This window comes from Saccoglossus kowalevskii, chromosome 4, assembly GCF_978046115.1.
Source record: "Saccoglossus kowalevskii chromosome 4, keSacKowa6.1, whole genome shotgun sequence".
NCBI lineage: Eukaryota > Metazoa > Hemichordata > Enteropneusta > Harrimaniidae > Saccoglossus > Saccoglossus kowalevskii.
The window spans coordinates 42,048,431-42,074,840 of NC_140644.1; the positions used below are offsets into that span (position 1 = coordinate 42,048,431).

The 26,410-nt window shown below is 37.9% G+C and overlaps 1 protein-coding gene across 1 annotated transcript in view; it reads right to left on the reverse strand.

Moving 5' to 3' along the window:
* Positions 1-26,410, reverse strand: part of LOC102802015 (uncharacterized) — a 69,657-nt gene that overhangs the window by 38,348 nt on the left and 4,899 nt on the right. The window contains exons 2-12 of the mRNA XM_085498431.1: positions 25,920-26,090; positions 21,918-22,630; positions 20,683-21,284; positions 19,435-19,562; positions 18,603-18,653; positions 17,163-17,261; positions 16,294-16,381; positions 16,112-16,186; positions 7,372-7,512; positions 7,127-7,285; positions 6,367-6,513 (exon numbers count right to left, since the gene is read on the reverse strand). Of these exons, the coding sequence (XP_085354557.1) occupies positions 6,367-6,513; positions 7,127-7,285; positions 7,372-7,512; positions 16,112-16,186; positions 16,294-16,381; positions 17,163-17,261; positions 18,603-18,653; positions 19,435-19,562; positions 20,683-21,284; positions 21,918-22,419 (1,992 nt within the window). The 5' untranslated portion in view covers positions 22,420-22,630; positions 25,920-26,090. The remainder of the gene's footprint in view (positions 1-6,366; positions 6,514-7,126; positions 7,286-7,371; positions 7,513-16,111; positions 16,187-16,293; positions 16,382-17,162; positions 17,262-18,602; positions 18,654-19,434; positions 19,563-20,682; positions 21,285-21,917; positions 22,631-25,919; positions 26,091-26,410) is intronic.

Consider the following 26,410-nt stretch of genomic DNA (forward strand, 5'->3'; position numbering starts at 1 on the left):
GTTCAAAATATCAAAAAATAATCACCAGATATTTTTGGGGGACTTTTATATGTTTATTGAAAAATCCATCTACTCTGACTTCAACACCGGCAGTTGGACCACCCAAAATGAAAGAAACTATTGCAGAAGCTAATCTAAATTTTTTTTTCCTGCTGGATTAAACAGAAGACCTAAAATTTCATCACAATGTCACCCAAGCGCATCTTTCTCAAAATCAAAGAAAGCTTAGAAAGAACTCCCATGTGCTGAGAGTATTGGAGACACATTAAATATAATTCGAAATTACTTAGCTGAAAACTAATTATGCAAATCAGAAAATTAATATGACCAGATTTGAGTGTAAAACTAATGAGGTCTGCGCAATGTAACAGAAAATCTATGTCTCCAAGTTTAATTGAAATGTGATTAGAACCAACAAATTATGAATTATTATGCTTATTAGGGAATTAATATGAACAGATTTTTACCCCAAACTAATTAGGTTTGTACATTGTCCTAGAGCATCTTTGTACTAAGTTTCATTGAAATGGAATAATTAGTACCGTGAAAACTCCAAAATTTCGACCCCTCTAAAAAATCGTCCGCCTATTTATTTGCCGGGTTTCGGTGTTTTATTTACCTCCAAATTTTCGACTCCACTAAAAATTGCCGACTCATTCTTATTCGAAAATTGCGACCAGTTTTAGTTTTCCCCCAAACAAAAAAAAAAACCGATGTGAGCGTTCAAACGGGACCTTCCTCAAAGGCATGAATCCGGGTTTCTGATTCACTGAGAGATTTTTATTTTATTGGTAACGAAAATATATTCTAAATAAACGAAGTTTCAAATAAAAACGAACACAAAAATCTCGGCATGCTGCGTTTCTGAATTGTTGATTATTACTGTACTCAGTAGTGATTATAATAATGTACACAAAATAAATTTGTTGAATGGTTATGAAATACAAATAAAAGTCAATTTAGTTTTATCGTAAGCGAATGATTCCGGTCTCGTATAAACGTTTGATGCTGTAGGATATCCGCCATGTTCTCTTAGGTCAAATAGGTCAAATCGCTAATTAACCAATCAAAAAGCTGGATGATGCCAAAGTGATCAAATTACCATAGCTTATTTAAATATGTTAATGTTATTGAACGCAATGCGGAAGAGATTGATGTTGTAGTACGATATTTTGGCTTGGATTTTGATGCGAAAACGGCATGATTTTTTTTTTAAATAAAAAAATTAGTTGTTTTTAAAAAATAAACTGGTCATCTGAAGAATAATTTAACATTGTTCACAGTGATAACAGCTCATTCTCGAAAGGAAGCTTACCCGCTCACGCTAGTCACGATAAAAATCATACACGTGTACTCTTGAATAGACAGACGTCAATGACTACGGTAAAACTTAGACTCTATTTTAGCCGGCAGGATTGATTGAAATGTCCGAAAAATGACGCCAAAATACACCTTAAAAGTCCCATTTTATTTTCTTAAATCCCATTTTATTTTTTAATCCAAGGGCGAATTTACGGCAGAATTTGGTCCCTCAAATAAGGGACACGTGAGCTTTGATTCTAACCGGATACATTGCACTGGGTCGGGGAGATCGTTTGCTAAACTTCCATGTATCTTTTGTCCAATGGGTACCTGTACTTCGAACATTCGCAAGTTTTCCTAGGTAGTGCGAGACAGCTTTGTCTTTTGACCTATTACTTTTGTGCTGACCTCTTCTCCGCGTCTTGATGTTTTGTTTTGCTTGTCATAATACTCACTGATTGATGACTTTGTTTAGATTTTGAGTTACAACTCGGTCACGACCTTTGCTTTTACCGTGAAACATGAGGAAGTTTACGTCAATTGACGGACATTGCATTTTTTAAAAACTAATGAAGCACACTGTCTATCATCCCCATTTTTTTTTGCTGATTTCTATTCTGAAAAATTCGACCGTCCGAAAATGCACCTTAATTTTGACTCTAAAAACACGTCACATTTCTAACACCAATTATTTAAAACCGGTCGAAATTTTGGAGTTTTTACGGTACTTTAGATATCAGTGTGAAAGCTTAAAATTGGTTAATTATGCAAATTAGGTAATTAATATGTACAGATTTTAACCCACAATTATTCAGGTCTGTCTATTGTCCTACAGCATCCATGTACATTCATTGATATGTGATGTATAGTACCCTGAGATATCAGTGTGAAAGTTATTTAATTATGCAAATTAGGTGATTAATATGCACAAATATTTACCGGAAACTAATTGGGTCTGCATAATTCTAGATTCATTGAAATGTGATGATTAGTACTTTAGATATCAGTAGAAAAGCTGAAAATTAATTATGCAAATTAGGTAATTAATATGCACAATTATTTACCCTAAAACTAATCAGGTCTCTGCATAGTCCTAAAGGATCTATGTACCAAGTTTCATTGAAATGCGATGATTAGTACTTGAGATACCCGTGGAAAAGCTGAAAATTAACTAATTATGCAAATTAGGTGATTAATATGCACAAATATTTATCGAAAACAATCAATCTCTGCATAGTCCTTGAGTATGTAAGTACCAAGTTTCATTGAAATGTAATGCTAACTACTTATATAAAATGCTGAAAATTAATTAATTATGCAAATTAGGTAATTAATATGTACTGATATTACCATAAAAACTATCAGGTCTGTGCAGTGTCGTATGACATCTATGTACCAAGTTTCATTGAAATGTGATGATTAGTACTTGAGATATCAGTGGAAAAACCGAAAATTGACTAATCATTATGCAAATTAGGTAATTAGTATCCACGGATTATTACCAAAAACTAATCAAAACCTAGCATTAGTTCAGAGCATCTATGTACCAAGTTTCATCAAAATCCAATGAGTGGTTCTTTAGATATCAGTGGAACAGTCATGGAACCACTAAAAAATAGCTAATTATCATGCAAATTAGGTAATTAATATGCACGGATTTTTACCAAAAATTAATCAAATCTGCGCATATGTTCAGAGCATCTATGTACCAAGTTTCATCAAAATCCAATGAGTGGTTCTTTAGATATCAGTGGAACAGTCATAGAACAGCTAAAAATTAGCTAATTATCATGCAAATTAGATAATTAACGAGCATGGATTTTTACCAAAACCTAATCAAATCTGCGCATTGGCCCAGAGCATCTATGCACCAAGTTTCATCAAAAACCGATGTATGGTTCTTGAGATAGCAGTGGAACAGTCGGACACACATACACACACACACACACACATACACACATACAGACACACTAACTGCAAAGACTCCCATTTTGTGCTTCGCACATGGGAGTCAAAAAATCACATTAACAAACCTTGTGCGAAGGTGGCAAAAGTATATTCTAAAACAAGTTTCAAATAAAAACAAACACATCTGCATTGCTTAGTAGCAAGTGATCGCAATGATGCAATCCGGTCATGCTGCGTTTCATAATTGTTGATTATTACTCAGTAGTGATTATAACGTGCAAAAAATGAATTCGTTATGAAATTGTTATCATAACTTATGAAATGCAAAAATATTTAAACTTGTATCATCGTAAGTGAATGATTCCGGTCACATTTTGAACGCTTGACGCTATAAAAATGAATGTCCGCCATGTTTTGACCTGGGGCGTTTTTTGGACCTGACAGGACAAATTGCTAATTAACCAATCAAAATGATGGATGATGCCAACGTGTTCAAATTACCATAGCTCATTCAAATATGTTAATGTTATTGAACGCAGCACGGAAGAGATTTGTCGATGTTGTTGAACGATCTTTTGGCTTGAATTTTGATGGGAAAGCGACATGAATAGTTTTTAAATAAAAAAAATAGTTGTTTTCAAAAGATAAACTGAGCATTTGAAGAATAATTTAACATTATTTACAGTGATAACAGCTCATTGTTGAAACGAAGCTTACCCATTCACGCTAGTCGCAATAAACATCGTACTCTTGAATAAGTATCAATGACTACGGTTAAACTTTTAGGCATCAGAATTAGATTAAAACAAGTCATTGAAAATGACACAGTCCCCGTTAAGTTCTCCTTGTGCTCGTCATATTAAAGCGGAGGGGTTGTCGCAAGCGTGTCCTTGAGTTCCAAGGTGCGTATACAACAGATTGTTTATTTACATCAAAACATGTGTTTCGTGTCATAGTAATATGGCCAAAATAAAAACAGCCATTATTCAGCCATCTTTGATCTGATTATGAAACACACTGATATGTATGATGTATGTGCCAATTACGAATGAAAATGGTACATAAATTGTGGAAATATAGTAGTAAGGCCAAAAAGTCAGATGGCTGTCAATCTGACCAGATTTTGAAACAAATTGTCATGGACATGCATCCTAACATGTATAAAGTACATGTATGTGCCAAATTTGAATGAAAACTGACAGAGCACGTCCAAGATACCGCATAAAAAAAAAACAAGATGCCTGCCAGTCGACCATCTTTGATCCAATTGCGAAATAAATTGTCATGGACATGAATCCTAACATGTATAATCTATGTACCAAGTTTGAGTGACAACTGACAAAGCATGTCCAAAATACAACATTTTCAAAAAACAAGATGGCTGCCAGTCGGCCATTTTGAATCGAATCGCTAAACCACTGCATGTGCATATGTCCCACATAAGGTACTAGGCACATGCAAAAAATGAATGGAATCGGTCCACAGGATTCTGAAATATGACGTTGGATAGACTGACGCACGGACAGACGAACACACGGACGGTCGGATGGACAGACTCAGGAACTCACGGACATTCGGGGACAGGTATCCTAACATGTATGATCTATGTACTAAATTTGAATGAAAACTGACAAAGCATGTCCAAAATACGACATTTTCAAAAAACAAGATGGCTGCCAGTCGGCCATCTTTGATCCAATTGTGAAATAAATCAACATGGACATGTATCCTAACATGTATAATCTATGTACCAAGTTTGAATGAAAACTGACAAAGCATGTTCAAAATACAACATTTTCAAAAAACAAGATGGCTGCCAGTCCGCCATTTTGAATCGAATCGCTAAACCACTGCATGTGCATATGTCCCACATAAAGTACTAGGCACATGCAAAGAATGAACGGAATTGGTCCAAGGAATTCTGAGATATGACTCCGGACGGACGCACGGACGGACGGAGACCAAATTATAAATCCCCGTTTTCGGACTTTGTTCGAACGGGGACTAGTAACACCCTAAAAGACTGCCAAAAAATCACCCTGGGTGATTTCTTGGTCCCATTTTATTTTTTTTTAAATACAAACTGCCGTTTTATGGCCCATGGCAAATTTACGACAGAATCCGGTATAAATGAATGGTAGTACCACAGTCCCTCTATCCCAAGTCTGGAAACGGCTATTGTCTAAAGTGTGAATTACCCGCTGTGCACAGACTGCGCTGGGTATGGTTTTCATTGTTCCCTTCATGTTCTAGTTTTTACAACCGAAAAAAACGTATATTTTGATACTTTATATAGATTTAGAAGCTCAACACAATTCTTTCGCTGGCAAGTCTTTCTATAGTGGCATATTGACATTATTATTCGTGAATATCGCACTTAAATTTGAGGGACTCAGTCAGGGATCGCAACTTGGAACACTTCTAACAACCTTGACCGGTTGGCCTCTTCTATTCGTCATGTGTTTTAGAAAGATTAATGTTTTTTAGTTTATTGGATACCCAGTTGTAGTTGGTGGATCGGTTCATTGTGCTTGTTTTATTATATTATATACAGTACACACATAATATTTAGGCATCACTTTTTCCATTCAAAATAAAGATGGCCTCTCGCCGATTCATTGTCATTAACATTTTCGTGTCCAAGCATATATTTGGGATGTAGTTTACAATGCTGGTGACATCATGTCTCTAAGAATAACATCCTGCAGTATCAATTCTTTAGCACTGCTAGAAACTGGGTAGGCAGACTTTTTTTTCGCCCGATAAGAATTTATTTACGAGCGCCATTTTGTTTTTGATTTACTAACTTACTCGACGCGAGTCAGCGGGTTGGCCCATTTTATAGTATGAAAACTATGTTCAACCATAATATTTTTTTTCAATGTGAATAGATTTGTACATTAACCTTTTGGTGATGTTGTTAGTTTTTCTTTCAGATGTTCGTATTTTGACAAATCACGATAATATGTTCTGTTCTGTTTAAAGTTTGTGATCACAGTGCTAAAGTTAGTGTACGCTCAGCTTTGAGGCGCATTGTCAAAGGTGTGAATGGTTTATTTACCCGTAACCAGCCCTGGGACAATAGACTGCGGAGCGTTTCCAGACCGAGGATAGAGGGACTGTGGTAGTACAGAGATTTACTGTCTTTGTCTTTACCTTTGCTAGCTTGTCACTCCTAGAGGCCAACATAAATGAATGGCAGTACAGAGATTCACCATCAGCAATGTTAATAATAACGTCACTAAAATGAGGATTGTTGATCATTTTAGCCAAGTCACCAATCAGCATTTGTTGGTATTCATTCTATAAAATATAAAAATAGAGCAAGTATTCTTAGTGAATATTATTATTTATATAGATCTGTTATCATATTTGCTCTATTAGAAGCCCATTTCCATTAGAACTGTACATACATGTAAACCAAATATTGCATTTATTGTATTATTAAAATGTAATTTATTTTGACCATTTAGATAACAAGTTATTATTTAATATGTAAGCACATGCACTTTACAGGAGAGTTTTTATTTTCAGAATATGTAGTAATTAATAATTTATTGTACAACAAATGCTATTTTTGTTTTATATGTTCTTTTATTGGAGATGCACTTCCTATATGCATCAAATATGAAGCGTATATATATGTGCATAGTGACCACCTTCATATAATTTGAAACAGATTTGTTCAAATGTATAAAAGCAAAAATGTATAAAGGCTGGTAAAAGATTATATGTTTAGTGTTTTACAACAAACTTTACAGATGAATATACAATTTATTTGAGACTAACAAAACATTTTTATTTATTCATTTTAAAATATCTGCAGCTTGGATTGATACAAAACACTGGCAGTAATCACTTGTGTCTGCTAACGTCAACCTAAGAGAAAATATTATGGGATATCTCTAAAAAATACCTGAATAGAAGACTGCAGAGTGAGTTCTCTGATGGAAGAAATACCACTCATTGAAGAAGATGATGAATCTATCAATCCTTCATCTGCCAGTTGAGCTAATATGTGAACAGTCCTGCCTAATTCTTGGGTGCTCATATCTTCATCATTACCGTCTTTGATCTGAAAATCATATTATTATTTTTATCACATTATGATTATTTCTTTTGCATTTCAGTGATGATGAGCACAACACTCATTTGTCTTACCTTTTTTGGAGTCTTTATTTTTGGTGTTTTTTTCTTTTTAACTGGTGAAATAATAGGTTTGAGATCTGCTACATAGAACTTCAGGGGAGTGGTGTCGCTTGGATCATTCTGCCCTGTCAATTTCCACAGCTGACAAGAAAGCTACAAAAAAAAATTGCTAAATGATCAAATACAGAATATGTCAAAGGATAATATATGCATGAATGTAATCCACTTTGCAATGGTCAGCAAGCTTGCATTGCTCACTGTTTTATTATGACACCTGAATAAGTACCAGGTAAGCCTTAGTATAGTCATTTTAAATTTTAACAAGCAGCCTGTCGGCTGAGATAGCTCCGCTGTTAGCAATGCACATGGCAATTAAAGAACAGAAGATATCATTAGAAAATGAACAAATCTGAGAGAGGTCCACATGTAGTACCTATATGTATAATATATCAAAGCAATTGGACTTGCGGTTTTCAACAAGAAGTCGAAAATATCACTTTTTACCAAAAATTACAAAAATATTCATCAAAATTAGAGAATTAAAGATATCATTATGAAATGAACAAATCTGAGAGAGGTCCACATGTAGTACCTATATATGTAATATCAAAGCAATTGGACTTGCGGTTTTCAACAAGAAGTCGAAAATATCACTTTTTACCAAAAATTACAAAAATATTCACCGAATTTAGAGAATTAAAGATATCATTACAAAATGAACAAATCTGAGAGAGGTCCACATGTAGTACCTATATATGTAATATCAAAGCAATTGGACTTGCGGTTTTCAACAAGAAGTCGAAAATATCACTTTTTACCAAAAATTACAAAAATATTCACCAAAATTAGAGAATTAAAGATATCATTACAAAATGAACAAATCTGAGAGAGGTCCACATGTAGTACCTATATATGTAATATCAAAGCAATTGGACTTGCGGTTTTCAACAAGAAGTCGAAAATATCACTTTTTACCAAAAATTACAAAAATATTCATCAAAATTAGAGAATTAAAGATATCATTATGAAATGAACAAATCTGAGAGAGGTCCACATGTAGTACCTATATATGTAATATCAAAGCAATTGGACTTGCGGTTTTCAACAAGAAATCGAAAATATCACTTTTTACCAAAAATTACAAAAATATTCACCAAAATTAGAGAATTAAAGATATCATTACAAAATGAACAAATCTGAGAGAGGTCCACATGTAGTACCTATATATGTAATATCAAAGCAATTGGACTTGCGGTTTTCAACAAGAAGTCGAAAATATCACTTTTTACCAAAAATTACAAAAATATTCACCAAAATTAGAGAATTGAAGATATCATTACAAAATGAACAAATCTGAGAGAGGTCGACATGTAGTACCTATATATGTAATATCAAAGCAATTGGACTTGCGGTTTTCAACAAGAAGTCGAAAATATCACTTTTTACCAAAAATTACAAAAATATTCACCAAAATTAGAGAATTGAAGATATCATTACAAAATGAACAAATCTGAGAGAGGTCCACATGTAGTACTTATATATGTAATATCAAAGCAATTGGACTTGCGGTTTTCAACAAGAAGTCGAAAATATGACTTTTTACCAAAAATGACAAAAATATTCACCAAAATTAGAGAATTAAAGATATCATCATGAAATGAACAAATCTGAGAGAGGTCTACCCAAGGTACATATACACCAAGTATCAAAGCATTCAGGCTTGTAGTTTTCAAGAAGAAGTCGAAAAAGTAAAACATTGACACGGACGACGACGACGGACGACGACGGACAATCACTCATATGATAAGCTCCGCTCGACAAAGTCGACAGCGGAGCTAATAAAAACCAATCAGTTTTGAAATGGGTATCTGACACATTTTATGCCTAAGCAGCTGTGTGTTAACCATTTCGTTCCACTTCAAGTATAGCTGAATTAGGCGAGGGTTCTCCGAACCCGCCTATTCACATAGTTCATACCTACCATAGACTCCGGTCAGTCAAAATGACTATTTTGAACTGTAGGCATAAATCAGCAATTCTGCCGGTAACGGATAGATAGAATACCCATGACCCTAAGATTCTCTTTCCCTTACGTCACGAACCACATGACCGAGGCCATATGGCAGCGCCATGGACGGCTGTACAAATCACTCTGATTCCTTTCTCTCCGCATCAAGGACTTAGACCAACGCTACGGAAAGAATGGGGTGGATGGGGGGGGGGAGTCTATGGTGGGTATGAACTATGTGAATAGGCGGGTTCAGAGAACCCTCGCCTAAATTCACTACGTTCAATTACCCACCATAGACTCCGGTCAATCAAAATGACTATTTTGAACTGCAGGCAGAGTCAGACGCCGATAGGTGGTGGGTTTTTCCGAGCAAACAGAAAAAATGATGAAAGTCTTTTCCCAGTCCGGGATGAAAACAAACTCAACAACACCCTAGTTAAGACCCAGCAATGCACATTTCAATTAAAGAACTGAAGACATCATCAGAAAATGAACAATATGCATAGTATCAAAACAATCAGACTTGCAGTTTTTAACAAGAAGTCGAAAATATCACTTTTTACCAAAAGTGACAAAAATATTCACCAAAATTAGAGAATTGAAGATATCATCACAAAATGAACAAATCTGAGAGAGGTCCACATGTAGTACCTATATATGTAATATCAAAGCAATCGGACTTACAATTTTTAACAAGAAGTTGAAAATATCACTTTTAACCAAAAATGACAAAAATATTCACCAAAATTAGAGAATTGAAGATATCATCACAAAATGAACAAATCTGAGAAAGGTCTACATGTAGTATACATGTATATATATATATATGTAATATCAAAGCAATTGAACTATTGGTTTTTAACAAGAAGTCGAAAATATCACTTTTAACCAAAAATGACAAAAATATTCACCAAAATTAGAGAATTGAAGATATCATCACGAAATGAACAAATCTGAGAGAGGTCCACATGTAGTACCTATATGTGTAGTATCAAAGCAATTGAACTTGCGGTTTTTAACAAGAAGTCGAAAATATCACTTTTTACCAAAAATGACAAAAATATTCACCAAAATTAGAGAATTGAAGATATCATCACGAAATAAACAAATCTGAGGGAGGTCCACATGTAGTACCTATATATGTAGTATCAAAGCAATTGGACTTGCGGTTTTTAACAAGAAGTCGAAAATATCACTTTTCACCAAAAAATGACAAAAATATTCACCAAAATTAGAGAATTAAAGATATCATTACAAAATGAACAAATCTGAGAGAGGTCCACATGTAGTACCTATATATGTAATATCAAAGCATTTGCACTTGCGGTTTTTAACAAGAAGTCGAAAATATCAGTTTTTACCAAAAATGACAAAAATATTCACCAAAATTAGAGAATTAAAGATATCATTACAAAATGAACAAATCTGAGAGAGGTTCACATGTAGTATCTATATATGTAATATCAAAGCAATTGCACTTGCGCTTTTTAACAAGAAGTCGAAAATATCACTTTTTACCAAAAATGACAAAAATATTCACCAAAATTAGAGAATTGAAGATATCAACATGGAATGAACAAACCTAAGAGAGGTCTACCCAAGGTACATATACACCAAGTATCAAAGCATTCAGGCTTGTAGTTTTCAAGAAGAAGTCGAAAAAGTAAAACATTGACACGAACGACGACGGACAATCACTCATATGATAAGCTCCGCTCGACAAAGTCTACAGCGAAGCTAAAGAAGGGTGGTGTCTTACCTTGCCTGTGCTGTCCCCGGAGCAAGAAGCCAAAATGCTTCTACGGTGACAGGGTTCGATGTGCCCGAGAAAGCTAGACCCCAACCCAATTCTGGGGGGCAGTAAGCTTTCGAAGTAAAAGACCGAAACAGTTCTGCATGAGGGCATAGGCCGCAAAGCGGGACCTGGGAGCTTCCAGGGGAGTGCTGATGGTAGAGAAATCTGTCTGCATAAAATGCTGGACTGACTTATTGCCTATGCACAGGGACCCTAGTGGTCGTTCGGGGTGGGTCAGCAAACCAAGACTGACCCCGCTACGACGGGACCCAACCTAGAGAGACCCTTTTCAATGAATTTGTGTCTCTTAGGTGGTAGTTGATAAAGACGTTCTGCGTTCTCCAGAAGCCTGCCCTCCATGTGTGCTCGAGGGGAGGCGCCTGACGCTAGCACTAGCGAGTTAGCAATCGCGCAGACCTCATGCGCTCATACTTGGTGTTTCTGCAAGCTCTGTGTCGAAGAAGTTAAAGTATTATAGACCTCTAATGCAGTCGCAGTAAACCACCTGGTTATGGAAGTTGGGGAGGCCGGCTAATCCTGCCTGCTTGGGCCATAACACAAAGATATGTGCCTGGCACCCCGTTCCAAATCCTTAGTACGGTTTGGTGACATCTCCTTGCTTGAATCGGGTAGAGAAGCAATTCCTACTGACCCTCCGGGCAGACAAAATTTGACAGCCGGGGGATGACGATCGGGTGAGGATCGTGTCCTGGGATTCGGTTCTAGGCGAGAAACCTGATTCGTGTCTTTAGCACAACTTGATTGTCCATAACGGCGGTACATCATCTGAGGAGGACAATGCCCCCAGCTCTGGTCGACGCTTACCTGAGGCGAGGGCCAGTAGGAAGACTATTTTCCACGTCAACAATTTGAGTGGTGCTGATTGGAGAGGCTCAAAGGGCAGTCTGCTGAGAGCAGACAACACAGCCGACGAGTCCCAGTTGGGCGGCTCCCTTGTACGGGGTCTTGGCATCCGGAAAGCAGTAAATAGTCTCCTAATAATAGGACAATCGGCTAGTCTTGTTCCCGTACGTACATGTAGGTCCGGTAAGTCCGGAAGCACTGCTGGTGTTTCGACTAGCATTTCCAACAGAAGTGGAAACTAGGCCTTGCTTGGCCAATTGGGTGCGACCCATGATAATATGCCGGTGTGCACCTGTTGAAGCTTTCTCCGGTGCCTAGTGAACTAGCTGGAAGGGAGCAAAGGCGTACACAACTAAGTGGGTCCACAGGGTTAGCAAAGCGACCCTGGCCCAGGCTCCTGGAGTCAGCAGGAGTGTTACGTACGTCGGGAGCTGGGCGTTCCGGGGTGCAGCAAACCGGTCCAACCTTGAACCGTCCCACAGCCGAAACAGCCTGGAGGCTACCCACTGGGGTATCAGCCACTCCGTGGTCTGGAGACGGAGCCGTCCTGAAAGGGCATCGCCAGACTGTTCCTCATCCCTGGAAGGTGGTGTGTGGTTAGCTCCACATTGTATTCCAGGCACCAAAGGAGGATTTGCTTCGCTAGGACTGACAACGACAGGGAATGCGTCCCCCCCTTCTTGAAGGAGACCACCGCTGCGTTGCCTGTGGGGAGCAGGACTCTGTGGTCTCGAACTATGGGTAAAAAGCGTGGAAGTGCTAAGTACACTGCTCTCAGTTCGAGTCGGTTGATATGGTAGTCCCGAAACTAATGCGAGAGCCATATCCTTGGGCCTGTTGGCCCAAAGATGCGCTCCCCAAACTTGGGGGAGGCATCTGTTACCAGAGTCATACCTGCGGCGAGCGGGCCCAAGGGTCCCCCTGTCTGAGGTTGGCCAGTGACGACCACCAGGGCAGGGCTTCCTTCACTTGGTCCGAGAACGAAACCCGCCTATCTAGTTCCCATAGGAGAGCTCGGCATTATAACAAGCGTTATACCGGGCGGCTGCGTAGTGCGGCCTGGGGAACGACCCTTTGAACTGAGGTCATCATCCCGATGATCTGCATTAGTTCTCGGAAGGACACTGAGGGAACGTTGACTAGACATTCGGCTAGGATGCTTAGCGCTAAGCAACACGCTTGATAAGCCAAGCTTACCTCTGTGTCCAAACTCCATGCCCAGGGACACCAACTGGTGAAGTAAATCCCGTGTTAGCCTGACACGTTTGGCTATTAACCCCTTGCCCGGGTTGTTAGTAACCACTAGTCTGGGTACTGATCGAGGTGTACCGACATCTGGTGAAAACAGCAGCACTATCTGTTTCATCACTCGGATGAACACGTAGGGCGCTGTGGGGAGGGGGGATTTGAATACTTGGCCCAGCTGGGCAATTCAAAGGAGATGGCAACTCGCTGGGTGCATTGGTATCTACAGGTAGGCCCCGCTTACATGTAAGTCTAGTGGGGCTAGCCAGTCGAAATGGTGTATGGAGAGGGGAACCCTGAATGATGTCTCCATGTGGAACCGATCGAGGAGCACGTACTGATTCAGTCTGCCTAGGTCCGAAACTGGACGCCCGCCATTTGTAGATTTGGTACTACGAACACATTTGAGTAGAAGCCTGGACTTGGTTCCGGCTGATGTATCCTGTGTATGGTGCCTTTTCCCAGCAAACTGCTACTTCCTATCTGATTGAGTCCCCTGGCAGTGCCCAACAGGGGAGACACTGACGGGGGGAAATGGAGATTTCAGCGGTATCCCGTAACAGGATGTCACCACCTGGAAAGGTCCAGAGATTGGTCACCTGCTGTCTCCAAACCGGACTACACCGGCGCAATCTGTGTACAACAGGGATATGTGGCCATGGGTTCAACCGTTGCGAGTGGGGTGCTCCCTTCCCCCATGAGGTTCGTTCCCCAAGGCCTGAAGTAGTCACTAAGTTGTGCCCTGGCCACTCGCCTATATACCTGCCTAGGGCGTTGTGTTTTCTGTGCTTGGGGTGCCCTCCGCTTGCCCTTGGCAGGGCCAACTGGCTAGCGGATTAGATCTGAACCCTCTGGATCATTGCATTCCGAAGCTCCCAGACTGTACCCACCATTCAATGAATAAAGAGGGTGAAGGATGTCCAGTCTGCGTCACTGAGGTGGGGACGTACCCCGACTCAGCTTGTCGTCAAAAACACATGCGTCTAAGGCTGCGTGTCGTAGTACAGTTGTTGCCCTGGCCAAGAGAGCCAGGTGATACTAGGGGGTGTCGCACATAGATGTGCGGTGGCCCACCAGTAAAAATGTCACCTGGTCTAGGAGGCTGGTGCGTTCTGCCTCCAAGGTCTCCAGAGTCCTGGGCGCGCACAATAATGCGCTCAAGCAACTCTGTCCTCAGGGCTGGATGGGTCGTCTTCGATTGGCAAGAACGCCCATGGAACACGGCTGTCCCCCTTTGCCCGGTTTGCCAAATTCGTGGTACCGGGGTCTGGGGAAGGAGCCTTGGGATCCGGTTGGGGGAGTTTTGGTCTCATCCCACGCTATGGGTCAAGACCCACAGTGGAGACCGGACACAAGGAAAAATTCATTACCGTTACCGCGTGGCGAACCCTAGCTGGCTAAAAGTGGGGGGGGGGGGGGTCAACATGTGCCCTGCCCTGAAAGCCCTGCCCCAAGATCAGAGGCTTGGCTGCCAGCACCCCGTTGGCATTCAGTGCCCGAGGCTCGGTGCAATTAGCCTGAGCCTCCCCCAAAAATAGTGGGAGAGCCGCGGCTGGGAACGGGGGTTCCCCGGAAGAGACGAGTTTGAATGCAAACATGCTTTCGTGTTTCTTCCTGTTTGCCCACCGAGGGGCCGCAGTGGAGACAGCTCGCTCCGACTGCGTCTGATCTACCGGCCTGCTAGGGATGCAATTGCCCCATCAGTCCCTCAACTAAAGCCCTCAACTCAGAGGCAAACCCGGCGCCGTGTGAGGAAGGGTCCCGCAACTGGCCCCACAGGCGGAAAGCCTCCAGGGGCACAGCCTTGCTGCAGCCGGTAAAATCGGATAAACCACCACCTGAAAAAACAGACTGTGGGGATGCCCTCCAATTTTGATGGCTCTGAAAGAAAATCTCAGGCCTCAGAACTCAAGTGAAAAACACACACCTTCACACAAAAACCCCAAACCTCGCACACAGCTACGACAAAGTATCTCGGATGCGGGTTCTATGCTGGTAAATTCTGAATATAACCACTGCACAGTCAACTCGAAACGCAAGGAGACGAAAAGGAAAACGGCAGCGAGCCCTGGTGCTGTCATTACATCCATACATTGCTAAATACATTGCAAATAAAAGACGACATGCATGAGGGAAAAAACGAAATACAGTTGTAAAAGGTGGTTACGTAGTGGCGCCGGGTTTTAATTTTTTTGTTGTGAAAAATACTACACACAAAGGGGAAAAACGACACAAGGGTAAAATGACAAAGAAAACTTATCCTACCAGCGACAATGTCGGATGCCGTGCAGCGGCAACAACCCAAGCTAGAAACCCGGACAGGAAAAAAGGCAGGCGATCCAGCAGAGCCGCTAAAACCTCATCCCCGCAGGTGCGGAGAAAAAAGAAGCTGTCTATGGCGCTGCCATATGGCCTCGGTCACATGGTTTGTGATGTAAGGGAGAGAGAATCTTGGGGTCATGGGGCATCCCCTGACCTAGATTCTATCTCTCAGTCACCGGCAGAATCGCTGATTAAAGCCTACAGTTCAAAATAGTCTATGGTGGGTAATTGAACGTAGTGAATTCAGCCTCCAGTATTTTTAGGCCATTCACTTTGAAGATACTGTACACGATTTGATTTAACAACGTGAACAAACTACTTTTTCTTGGAATGTCAGGTAATTGACTCATTGTTTGTGTAACACAGCCTTGCTTGTTCACATCATTGTCTATGACGAGTTCAATTCTATGAAATCTATGGCATTCCAATGTGCATCCATAGAAGTAATTTGCATAACACCCACAATACATTGCAAATTCATTGATAAATTGTACATTATGATATAGTCACATTACCTGCGTAGCATCACTGTTCATTGCGAATTTACTCTTCATCAAAGGAGGCGTGTCTTCATAATTTTCAAATTCACTCTAACAAGTCAAAACAGACAGTTCCCATTACACTATAATCAAATCTCTTTCACAGTATGTTTTATGCAAAGAATATAGATACCCACAACAATTGTGTGTAAAATTACCTGAGTTATAATGGCAGACAATCGTTCAGTTACAGCTTTCTGAACTTCTTCCGGAGTTACCAAAACAAGTCTCGGTATAGTTGCTTCTCTGAAAATGAATTAAAAAAGTAAGAAAATTCATCCATACATTTTGTGATTACTAAATTATATGAAATGACTAAATTATATGAAATGATCTGAATGGTCCAAATAACTTTTTAATAATACAATAAAATGTATAAATAATAACTAATAAATCTGAATTATCAAATTTCTGAATAGTCTAAACTATCAATTATCCCAACAATTTTAGTTCACCCCTCAGGTTTGGATTTTGGAACGCAAAGACAGCACAATTAGAAAATATTCAGCAGTTTTGACAAATTTCATGGTAAATGTACTACAGCCTGCCAGTTTTTCATTTTGTTTAAGATTGCAGAGACATCCAAAGAAAAATTGACTTCTAAAAATTTCAATTAAAATTTAACTATGTTTACCACGCGGACATTTGCCTCAGACAAATTTCAATTTGATACATGTACAAATGAAGTATAATGCTTGTGACACTGACAAATAAATTAAATTATCACTCAAAAAATAAATTATCACTCAAAACCAAAAAAATTAATAAATGACTATTAGTACTGGTAACTGAAAGTTTTGTATTGTTTCTGTGATAATTTGTTTCTAAGTGCCGGTGCCTTTTGTTATACAGAGTTGATTTAAATATATTCTAGACATACAATAATTATCATACCACTACATGTATGTTCGCATATTTCACATAAAATAAGGTAAATCTTCTGATGAGAACGAATATTGAAACATTTTTTAAAGATCATTTATCAGTCATTCCACAAATAAAATAAATTGTTTCAAATTCTTCATACTTATTATCTTTTTTTCTGCCTTTTTTGACACCTTTCTGATCGTCTTTGGTGAGTGACAGTGACATCGCTTTAGCAAGGGATAACTGCTCATCTTGCAAACTGAAAGAAACATATTTGTAATTTGTACTCAGATTTAGAAAAACTACAATAAATTGTGAGAATTGTAATTCAGTATGTTGTGATGACTGAATGGACTTTAACGCATTGACAAGGCTGGAAACAAGATAAGCACACAAATACTGTAAAACACTTTATTTTAGACTAGGATTCATTTTCATTGAATAGACTGTGGTTGTTTATTATAAAGTTTATTTTCACTGATTTTTGATGAGTTGAATGTAAAATATTGGAAAACAGATCACTGATTCATTTTTTCAGTAAAATAAATTCCTAGTAAAAATAAAGTACTTCACTATAGTGTTTGAACTGTCCATTGATCAATATAATCATAATATTAAGAATAATAGACATGATAAAGGGAGAGACTGCAACACACTATTTGAGGGACAAGTAATGTGGTTGTTTTGGTCTCAACAAGATCTTGGTGGCCATTTACAACCAAGGTATATTTACTGTACTGTGAATTGGGCCAGTCGTTTCGCTGTGCATGCTAGGAGTTTACAAACACCTTTTGTTACCCATAATGCACCTCAGTATTTTTTTTTTAATTCAAAATGGCAGCAAACTATGATTTTATACTGCGATCTATTGAAAATGTTGATTAACCAAGATCCTGCAAATGTGGAGTTTGTCCCATGCCTTGCAAGGACAAACAATGCATGTACCCGTAGTTATGATAGACACCGGCCATGCATGAATAAGGCATTGGTAAGCTTTCGCCACCATTTTGTGTGTTGGTACTAACGAGTAACATATTGCACGGTGGGAAATATTTTGACTGGTGAGACCCACTACCCAAGCATGCACAGCGCGACGATGGGACAGTTTTAATTTTGCAATGTTTGTGATAGGGTCCCAGTGACAGCGTATGAGAAGAAAAATAACACAATGTATGTGATTACGATTCACATTCTATCTCCTATAAAAATGACAAACGCAGAATATATTAACAAAAAGATTGTGACCCAAATATTGCATTTCCAAAACTGATTGCATTGAATATGCATGAAATGTAGGAAATACTGGAAAACACCATTGTTTAAAATTATTAGCCCACAGTAACTCAGAGGGATATATTTGTGAATCTGCTTGAAATACTAATATTCAAAAACACATAATGGGAAGCCAAAACGATTGCCAACACTCTGATGAAATGGATCTCATTGAAATTTGAATATTTAGTAAATGGCAGTATTCACGTAAAAATCAGCTTATCAAATATTTCACATGTTTGGTAGTCCAATCATCAAGAATGATGTCACAAATCAAAGCCACTCAACCCCCTCTTATTTTCTAATGGTCAAACCCTAAAATAAGTACCTTGAAGGTGGCTTCAGTTGTCTCTGTTTTGGTATTTTAGTTTTCTGTTGTCTGTGAACAAAATAAAATAAATCATTTAGAGCATACGTTTTATAGGTACAGTAAATATTTAGTGTTATCGGAAGGTAACAAAATGGTTGCCAGATTTATCAACATACTAAACATACATGTAATATATAAAATTAAATCGAAGTGAAATTGTTGTTGTCGACTGTCTGACAGCATCGTGAAACCACTTGAAACATGCCTGAAAATCAAAGTGTGGATGGGTTTATTCACATTTCATTCCCACCAGCCAAGGTTAATTTAATTCGGCCAATGCCTCACCATTATACATTGACAGAATACCCACTATAAACCTGTATTGACAAAATCAATCACAGCGGTGAGTTCTTTGTTGCATTTCCATGATACATACTAAATGGAACACAAAGTCATGTGTTGTGATGCATTTCCATGAGAAATGAAACCTGAAGTTGCACAAAGTTGTTGTTACATGAAAACGCTGATTAATAGATCCAGCTCAATGGCATGCCCAGTGAAATCTTTCAATTTAACTGAGATCCATTACAGCTTTTCCTGACAGAATCACACACTGCTTCATAGAACAGATTCAGTGAATTGGATAATGATTTATATAACTCTATATATGCATAGATACAATGTATCATATTAACTTAAATTCTGTCTATTACCAGTAGTAGCACATGCATTCTTTATACCGGTAAACATAAACAACATATTTCATATTTTAAAATATTCCAGCACAAAATAAATAAAATTGTTTGTGACATGTGTGCACAGAGTTATATTGTACACTATAAATTCTTACATTGTCTCTGTTTTCTGTCTGACTGTCACTGTTATTGGAGTTTCTTTCTGTTCTTTTACCATCTTAAGTAGTTTTACAGTTGTTACTTTATTCTTCAGAGCACACTTTTTAACATGTACCTCAGGTGCCTGTTTAAAATATATAGAAAGTACAACCAATATTAGACTCCACTCTAGTTGTCAGATAAACTCAGTTATATACAATATTTGCTCTATTGTATGTGTTTATTTGGTTTCTATGGTGTAAATAAGTCATATTATTTATGATCTATCTTACAATTCTAACATTCAAATGAAGCAAATATGGTATGCCAATTGCTTCTTAACTCCTTAGCAAAGCTTGTAGTATCACTGTTATTGTTGTGTTTTTACTTATTCCACTGATTATTTAGTCATCTAAATCCCAGAAGTGAATAAACAGACACTTACATTTTGTATGTTAACTTGTAGACCTTGATTTGAAAGTGTGCAATGAAAAATTTCAAACAGTTTCCAATGTTGTCAGCCATCTTGGAATAAAATTTAACTGAAAGTGGTTATTTTAAACCCTTTTTGAAGGTCTAACCATTCTGGTTTTGTTGTTGCTGCAGCACTTCTAGTATATGGGCTACCTATTTCATGATTTAAAACTTTAGTGGCAAAATATTCAGAAGAAAGATGAAAAACAGCAAAACACACATGAAAATCTTGCTATTTAGCACTATCCATATATATAAAGGAATCAAAACGAGTCATTAGGATGTGAAATTTTATTTTCTCTCTGATTTGTAGGCAACTGTTTCTCAACTTGTCTCTTTATTTAGTTTCAATCAGTGTTCAAGATGGCCCCCATATAGTAAATATCGGTGAATTTATCGCATTTATCATATTGTCACTTGTATGCCAGCTGACTTTGGCCATTTTCAGGCTGACCAGGGAAACTGATTTCACATTATCACGCTTCGCAAAGCAAATCATTCAGGGGAATCCAGACTTGTAGCAGGCTACGTAAAAGCATTCTATGTTTCCTAATGCAATATAGACTCGCCCACGAGTCAGCGCCAGCGAGATTCGAAAGCCAACTGTTTAGTCAAAACCCAAGCAGTTAGCCATTTCGCTAGTAAGTTTGCAAATTGGCTGCCCCAATACTTTTGAGACTAGCTGGATCTAAAAGCAATGTCAGTACAAAACAAAAACTGTTATATTTGTTTATTTAGCTGCTTCATCAAGACATTAACAGACAACTAAAAGATAATACAATCAAACATACCTTGAGCCCCTGGATATCCTTTGAACACACTGGGCACTGCACAGCAGTGGTTAAGATACCAGACATAGAATTCTCAGTTTTACTTTCACTGTTCCTAGTAGCAGTGGTATCAACACTATCACTAGCAGAACTCTGCCCGGCACTTAAATCAATGCATTTATTCATATGCTGGTCTCTGCATTTTAAAACCATGTGGGATAAATCTTTCTGACAGATAACACAACAGACTTTTTCCTTTGGGTGAACTGCAATTGGTTCATCAAGTAGAATGACTTGAGGAGCAGGTTCCGGAACGGTAGATTCTTTGGCAACAATTACATGGCTTTGTTCATCTTTACTTTTCACAGTTTTAACTGCTATAGTGTTAGAGGAGATGCTGGTACCATCACAAGATGACATACTCTTATCTAAACACTGATTCACATGTTGAGCACGTCTTATCTCCGTCATATGGGTCAAGTCTTTCTCACAGATTTGACAGTTGTATTCTGCTACGGTGGTCTTGAGATCTGGTGATTTATTTGAACTTTCCCTATTTTTCTGTTTTTCAGCATCAATCGACTCAGTGTTATCCCTCTTTGTTGATGTAAGGCTTCTAGAAGCTAATATGTTAGAAAAAAAATGTAATCATTTTTAATATCCAGATTTATATATAGATCTAGTGTAGTGATCAATAACCTGGTACCCGATCACTAAGTCTGGACATGCTGCTAATATTTCATTTCCATGGTCAGTGGGTGAACTTGACATTGATTGGCTGACAGCATGCTACTATTCTGAATATGCTAATTTTCACAACAATGGATGACAGTTGTGTTTTCCCATCTCAACTAATAGTTGCCACATTCTTCATGAGGTTGCAAGTTATTTACATGATTACTTGGCGATTTTAAATAAAGAATTCTCTGACTGTTATCTCATACAAATCCTTTATTTTACCATATGCTATATGCCTGTAAATGTTTGATACATGTCAAACATAGTAAGTTGTCATTTGTTTATACAAGGATCATCTGAAAGACTAATTTCCAGACCTTGTCAGAATAAACCTCAATTTCTAGAAAACTTTAATTTTTAAAAAATATGAGTACTTATTGGTGTTTCTATGTGTTATAGCCCTGCATTCAAAGTTTTTACATTGTTGTCTATGGGGAGTTTAATTGTGGTATGAAACCTGTACAAGATCTGTAAGAGTTTTGTGAACCACACAATTCTTTATATGCCCACTCACTCACCTTTACTAGTTCCTTTGGCATTTGAAAATTTATTCTTCAGGCATTTTGTCACATGTGTCTGCATCTCAGTCGTTGATGTAAATCCAGCATGGCATGTTGGGCAACATACATTCTCTCCAATTTCATCATTACTCGAACTCCGCAAACTCTGCACATGTACTTTAGACGAAACAATTTTTCTAGCTGTACTTTTAGATTCAGTTTTTGTTGGTCTTCTTCTCTTTCTTTTCGGAAACTTAATACTCGTTTCCTGGAAGTCCTCCTCATCACCAGGGCTCATAAAAATGTTGCCTAGTGCCGACTGTTGTCGCTTGGCCTTCTTTAAAACCTTTTTGGCACAAATTTCTGACGACGAGGGAATGCTTCGTCTTTTTTGTTTCTTAGCCTTATTTGGACTACAATATTTTTCCACCTCCTTCATTGGATACGTCTTGGCAGGACTAATTACATTAGGGAGCTTATTTAACACAATTCTAGCTTTTATATTAGTTTTTTCATTCATATTATTTTATCAGATAAAAACAGTCACAAAGTAGTACAGGGCCAGCAGCTAATCAAGCTCTTCTCTGCTTTCCTTTTGTTCACGTTTCAGTTTTTCAATAAGTCTTGCCTTTCTGGACCTATCTAAGAGTTCGTCAAACTCCTTTTTGCTCTCCCGGAATTCTGCGTCCTGTTTCGCTCTGATCTCTTTAACATCTGGCCAGAATATATGCCTAGATTAAGAAAGAACTGACTATTGTAATGATTATGAAAAAACAACAACAAAAACAAAAAATTGAATTTAGTGCAATGTTATATTTATCTAAATACACAACAGAATACGGAGGACAGGCAACTGCAGTATTTTTATTTGAAGTAGCGAGGATTTGAATGAGATTTTGAATTTTTGTTACAACACGCACATCTCGCACACTATCATGTAAAAAATTGTGAATTACTTTTTCCAATTTCAAATAAAAAAAACAGCGCCAACATGACAAAGCATGAATTAAGTAAAACGATTGATTGGTTGATTAGTACCAGTGTCGTCCAGTTATCAGACAATAGCTGTCCAATCAATAAATCAATGCCCAAAGTAGACTGTGCATGTACCGGTATTTAGTAATATCCAATGCTGTCCACATTTGAAATCAACAAACCTATTATGAATTAATCATGTTAAATTCTGATTACTTTCTTTTGCAAAATTAGTGTTTTCACATGTCACTTGCATGTAAACATCATTGTCTCTCCACGCAATGTATTCAAATTAGTGTTTTCACATGCCACTTGCATGTAAACATCATTGTCTCTCAATGCAATGTATTCAAATTAGTGTTTTCACATGTCACTTGCCTGTAAACATCATTGTCTCTCCACGCAATGTATTCAAATTAGTGTTTTCACATGCCACTTGCATGTAAACATTATTGTCTCTCCATGCAATGTATTCAAATTAGTGTTTTCACATGCCACTTGCATGTAAACATTATTGTCTCTCCATGCAATGTATTCAAATTAGTGTTTTCACATGCCACTTGCATGTAAACATTATTGTCTCTCCATGCAATGTATTCAAATTAGTGTTTTCACATGTCACTTGCATGTAAACATCATTGTCTCTCCACGCAATGTATTCAAATTAGTGTTTTCACATGCCACTTGCATGTAAACATCATTGTCTCTCAATGCAATGTATTCAAATTAGTGTTTTCACATGTCACTTGCCTGTAAACATCATTGTCTCTCCACGCAATGTATTCAAATTAGTGTTTTCACATGCCACTTGCATGTAAACATTATTGTCTCTCCATGCAATGTATTCAAATTAGTGTTTTCACATGCCACTTGCATGTAAACATTATTGTCTCTCCATGCAATGTATTCAAATTAGTGTTTTCACATGCCACTTGCATGTAAACATTATTGTCTCTCCATGCAATGTATTCAAATTAGTGTTTTCACATGTCACTTGCCTGTAAACAACATTGTCTCTCCACGCAATGTATTCAAATTAGTGTTTTCACATGTCACTTGCCTGTAAACATCATTGTCTCTCCACGCAATGTATTCAAATTAGTGTTTTCACATGCCACTTACATGTAAACATTATTGTCTCTCCATGCAATGTATTCAAATTAGTGTTTTCACATGCCACTTGCATGTAAACATTATTGTCTCTCCATGCAATGTATTCAAATTAGTGTTTTCACATGCCACTTGCATGTAAACATTATTGTCTCTCCATGCAATGTATTCAAATTAGTGTTTTCACATGCCACTTGCATGTAAACATTATTGTCTCTCCATGCAATGTATTCAAATTAGTGTTTTCACATGTCACTTGCCTGTAAACAACATTGTCTCTCCACGCAATGTATTCAAATTAGTGTTTTCACATGTCACTTGCCTGTAAACATCATTGTCTCTCCACGCAATGTATTCAAATTAGTGTTTTCACATGCCACTTACATGTAAACATTATTGTCTCTCCATGCAATGTATTCAAATTAGTGTTTTCACATGTCACTTGCCTGTAAACATCATTGTCTCTCCACGCAATGTATTCAATTTAGTGTTTTCACATGTCATTTGCCTGTAAACATCATTGGCTCTCCACGCAATGTATTCAAATTAGTGTTTTCATATGTCACTTGCCTGTAAACATCATTGTCTCTCCACGCAATGTATTCAAATTAGTGTTTTCACATGTCATTTGCCTGTAAACATCATTGGCTCTCCACGCAATGTATTCAAATTAGTGTTTTCACATGTCACTTGCCTGTAAACATCATTGTCTCTCCACGCAATGTATTCAATTTAGTGTTTTCACATGCCACTAACATGTAAACATCATTGTCTCTCCACGCAATGTATTCAAATTAGTGTTTTCATATGTCACTTGCCTGTAAACATCATTGTCTCTCCACGCAATGTATTCAAATTAGTGTTTTCACATGTCACTTGCCTGTAAACATCATTGTCTCTCCACGCAATGTATTCAAATTAGTGTTTTCACATGTCACTTGCCTGTAAACATCATTGTCTCTCCACGCAATGTATTCAAATTAGTGTTTTCACATGTCACTTGCCTGTAAACATCATTGTCTCTCCACGCAATGTATTCAAATTAGTGTTTTCACATGCCACTTGCCTGTAAACATCATTGTCTCTCCACGCAATGTATTCAAATTAGTGTTTTCACATGCCACTTGCCTGTAAACATCATTGTCTCTCAATGCAATGTATTCAAATTAGTGTTTTCACATGTTACTTGCCTGTAAACATCATTGTCCCTCCACGGAATGCATTAAAATTGAATTAAAAGACTACTAACTGCCCATTAGTGTGAGATAACAGGACTTGGATGGGGACGTCCATTCAAATAATCATTGTGAAAATCCCCATCCTTACCCAGTTTCCACACAATAATGGGTAGCACCCTGTCCTTTATTCCATAAAATTAATTTTCAAACAAAAACAAGTAAACAAGTCTATGTAATACATGTAGTAGATGGACATTAGAATCTTAACTAGTCTGTTCTATATATATTTGATAAGGTATGTTTTCAAAAAGCAGGTTAAATAAGCAGCCAAATAATTTGTGATATAGATGGCTGGGGACTTATAATTACAGCATACAAACATACACAACATCATTCTACCTTGTTGAATGTTTGCCAGAGTTGCCTGTGGCGATTAATAACAGAACCAACAAATATATTGTGAACCCACTGAATGCACATGAACCCACCTGAACTCACCTGAACCCACCTAAACCCACCTGAACTCACCTGAACTCACTGAACCCACCTAAACTCACTGAACCCACCTAAACTCACTGAACCCACCTAAACTCACTGAACTCACCTGAACCCACCTGAACTCACTGAACCCACCTAAACCCACCTGAATCCGCTGAACCCACCTGAACTCGCTGAACCCACCTGAACTCGCTGAACCCACCTGAACTCGCTGAACCCACCTGAACTCGCTGAACCCACCTGAACTCACTGAACCCACCTGTTTTTAAAGGCAGCAATTGTACCAATGAGAAGAGTTCCAAATACAATTGGAAATCTCCAGTGCTTAAATCTTGAAATATGAACCATAATGTTAAGTAGACAGATAAATTTTCTCAATACCAGAATGATATGTTACCAGCTGAGTTTTCAGTCTGAGTGAACACAAACTCTGAAAAATAAAATACATGATTTTCTGTACATTACATAATGCTAGAAAAACGTGGATGATTTGATTTTTAACTTGAATTTCTTTTTTTATAGTACAATGTCAAAAAGCCATGCTTCTAGATGGGAATAAAGCATTGAAGAAACACTAACTTCTGTAAAATTGACCATCAACATCAAATGCGTATAGGGCATTATTAAGCATGGAAATACTCAAAAAATGCAAGTTTGTCACTATGATGCTTGTTTATTTAGTTTTTATGTTTGATTTCATTCATAGCGTCAGTTCTCACTGTAAACGGAAAATGGACTATTGTTATAATA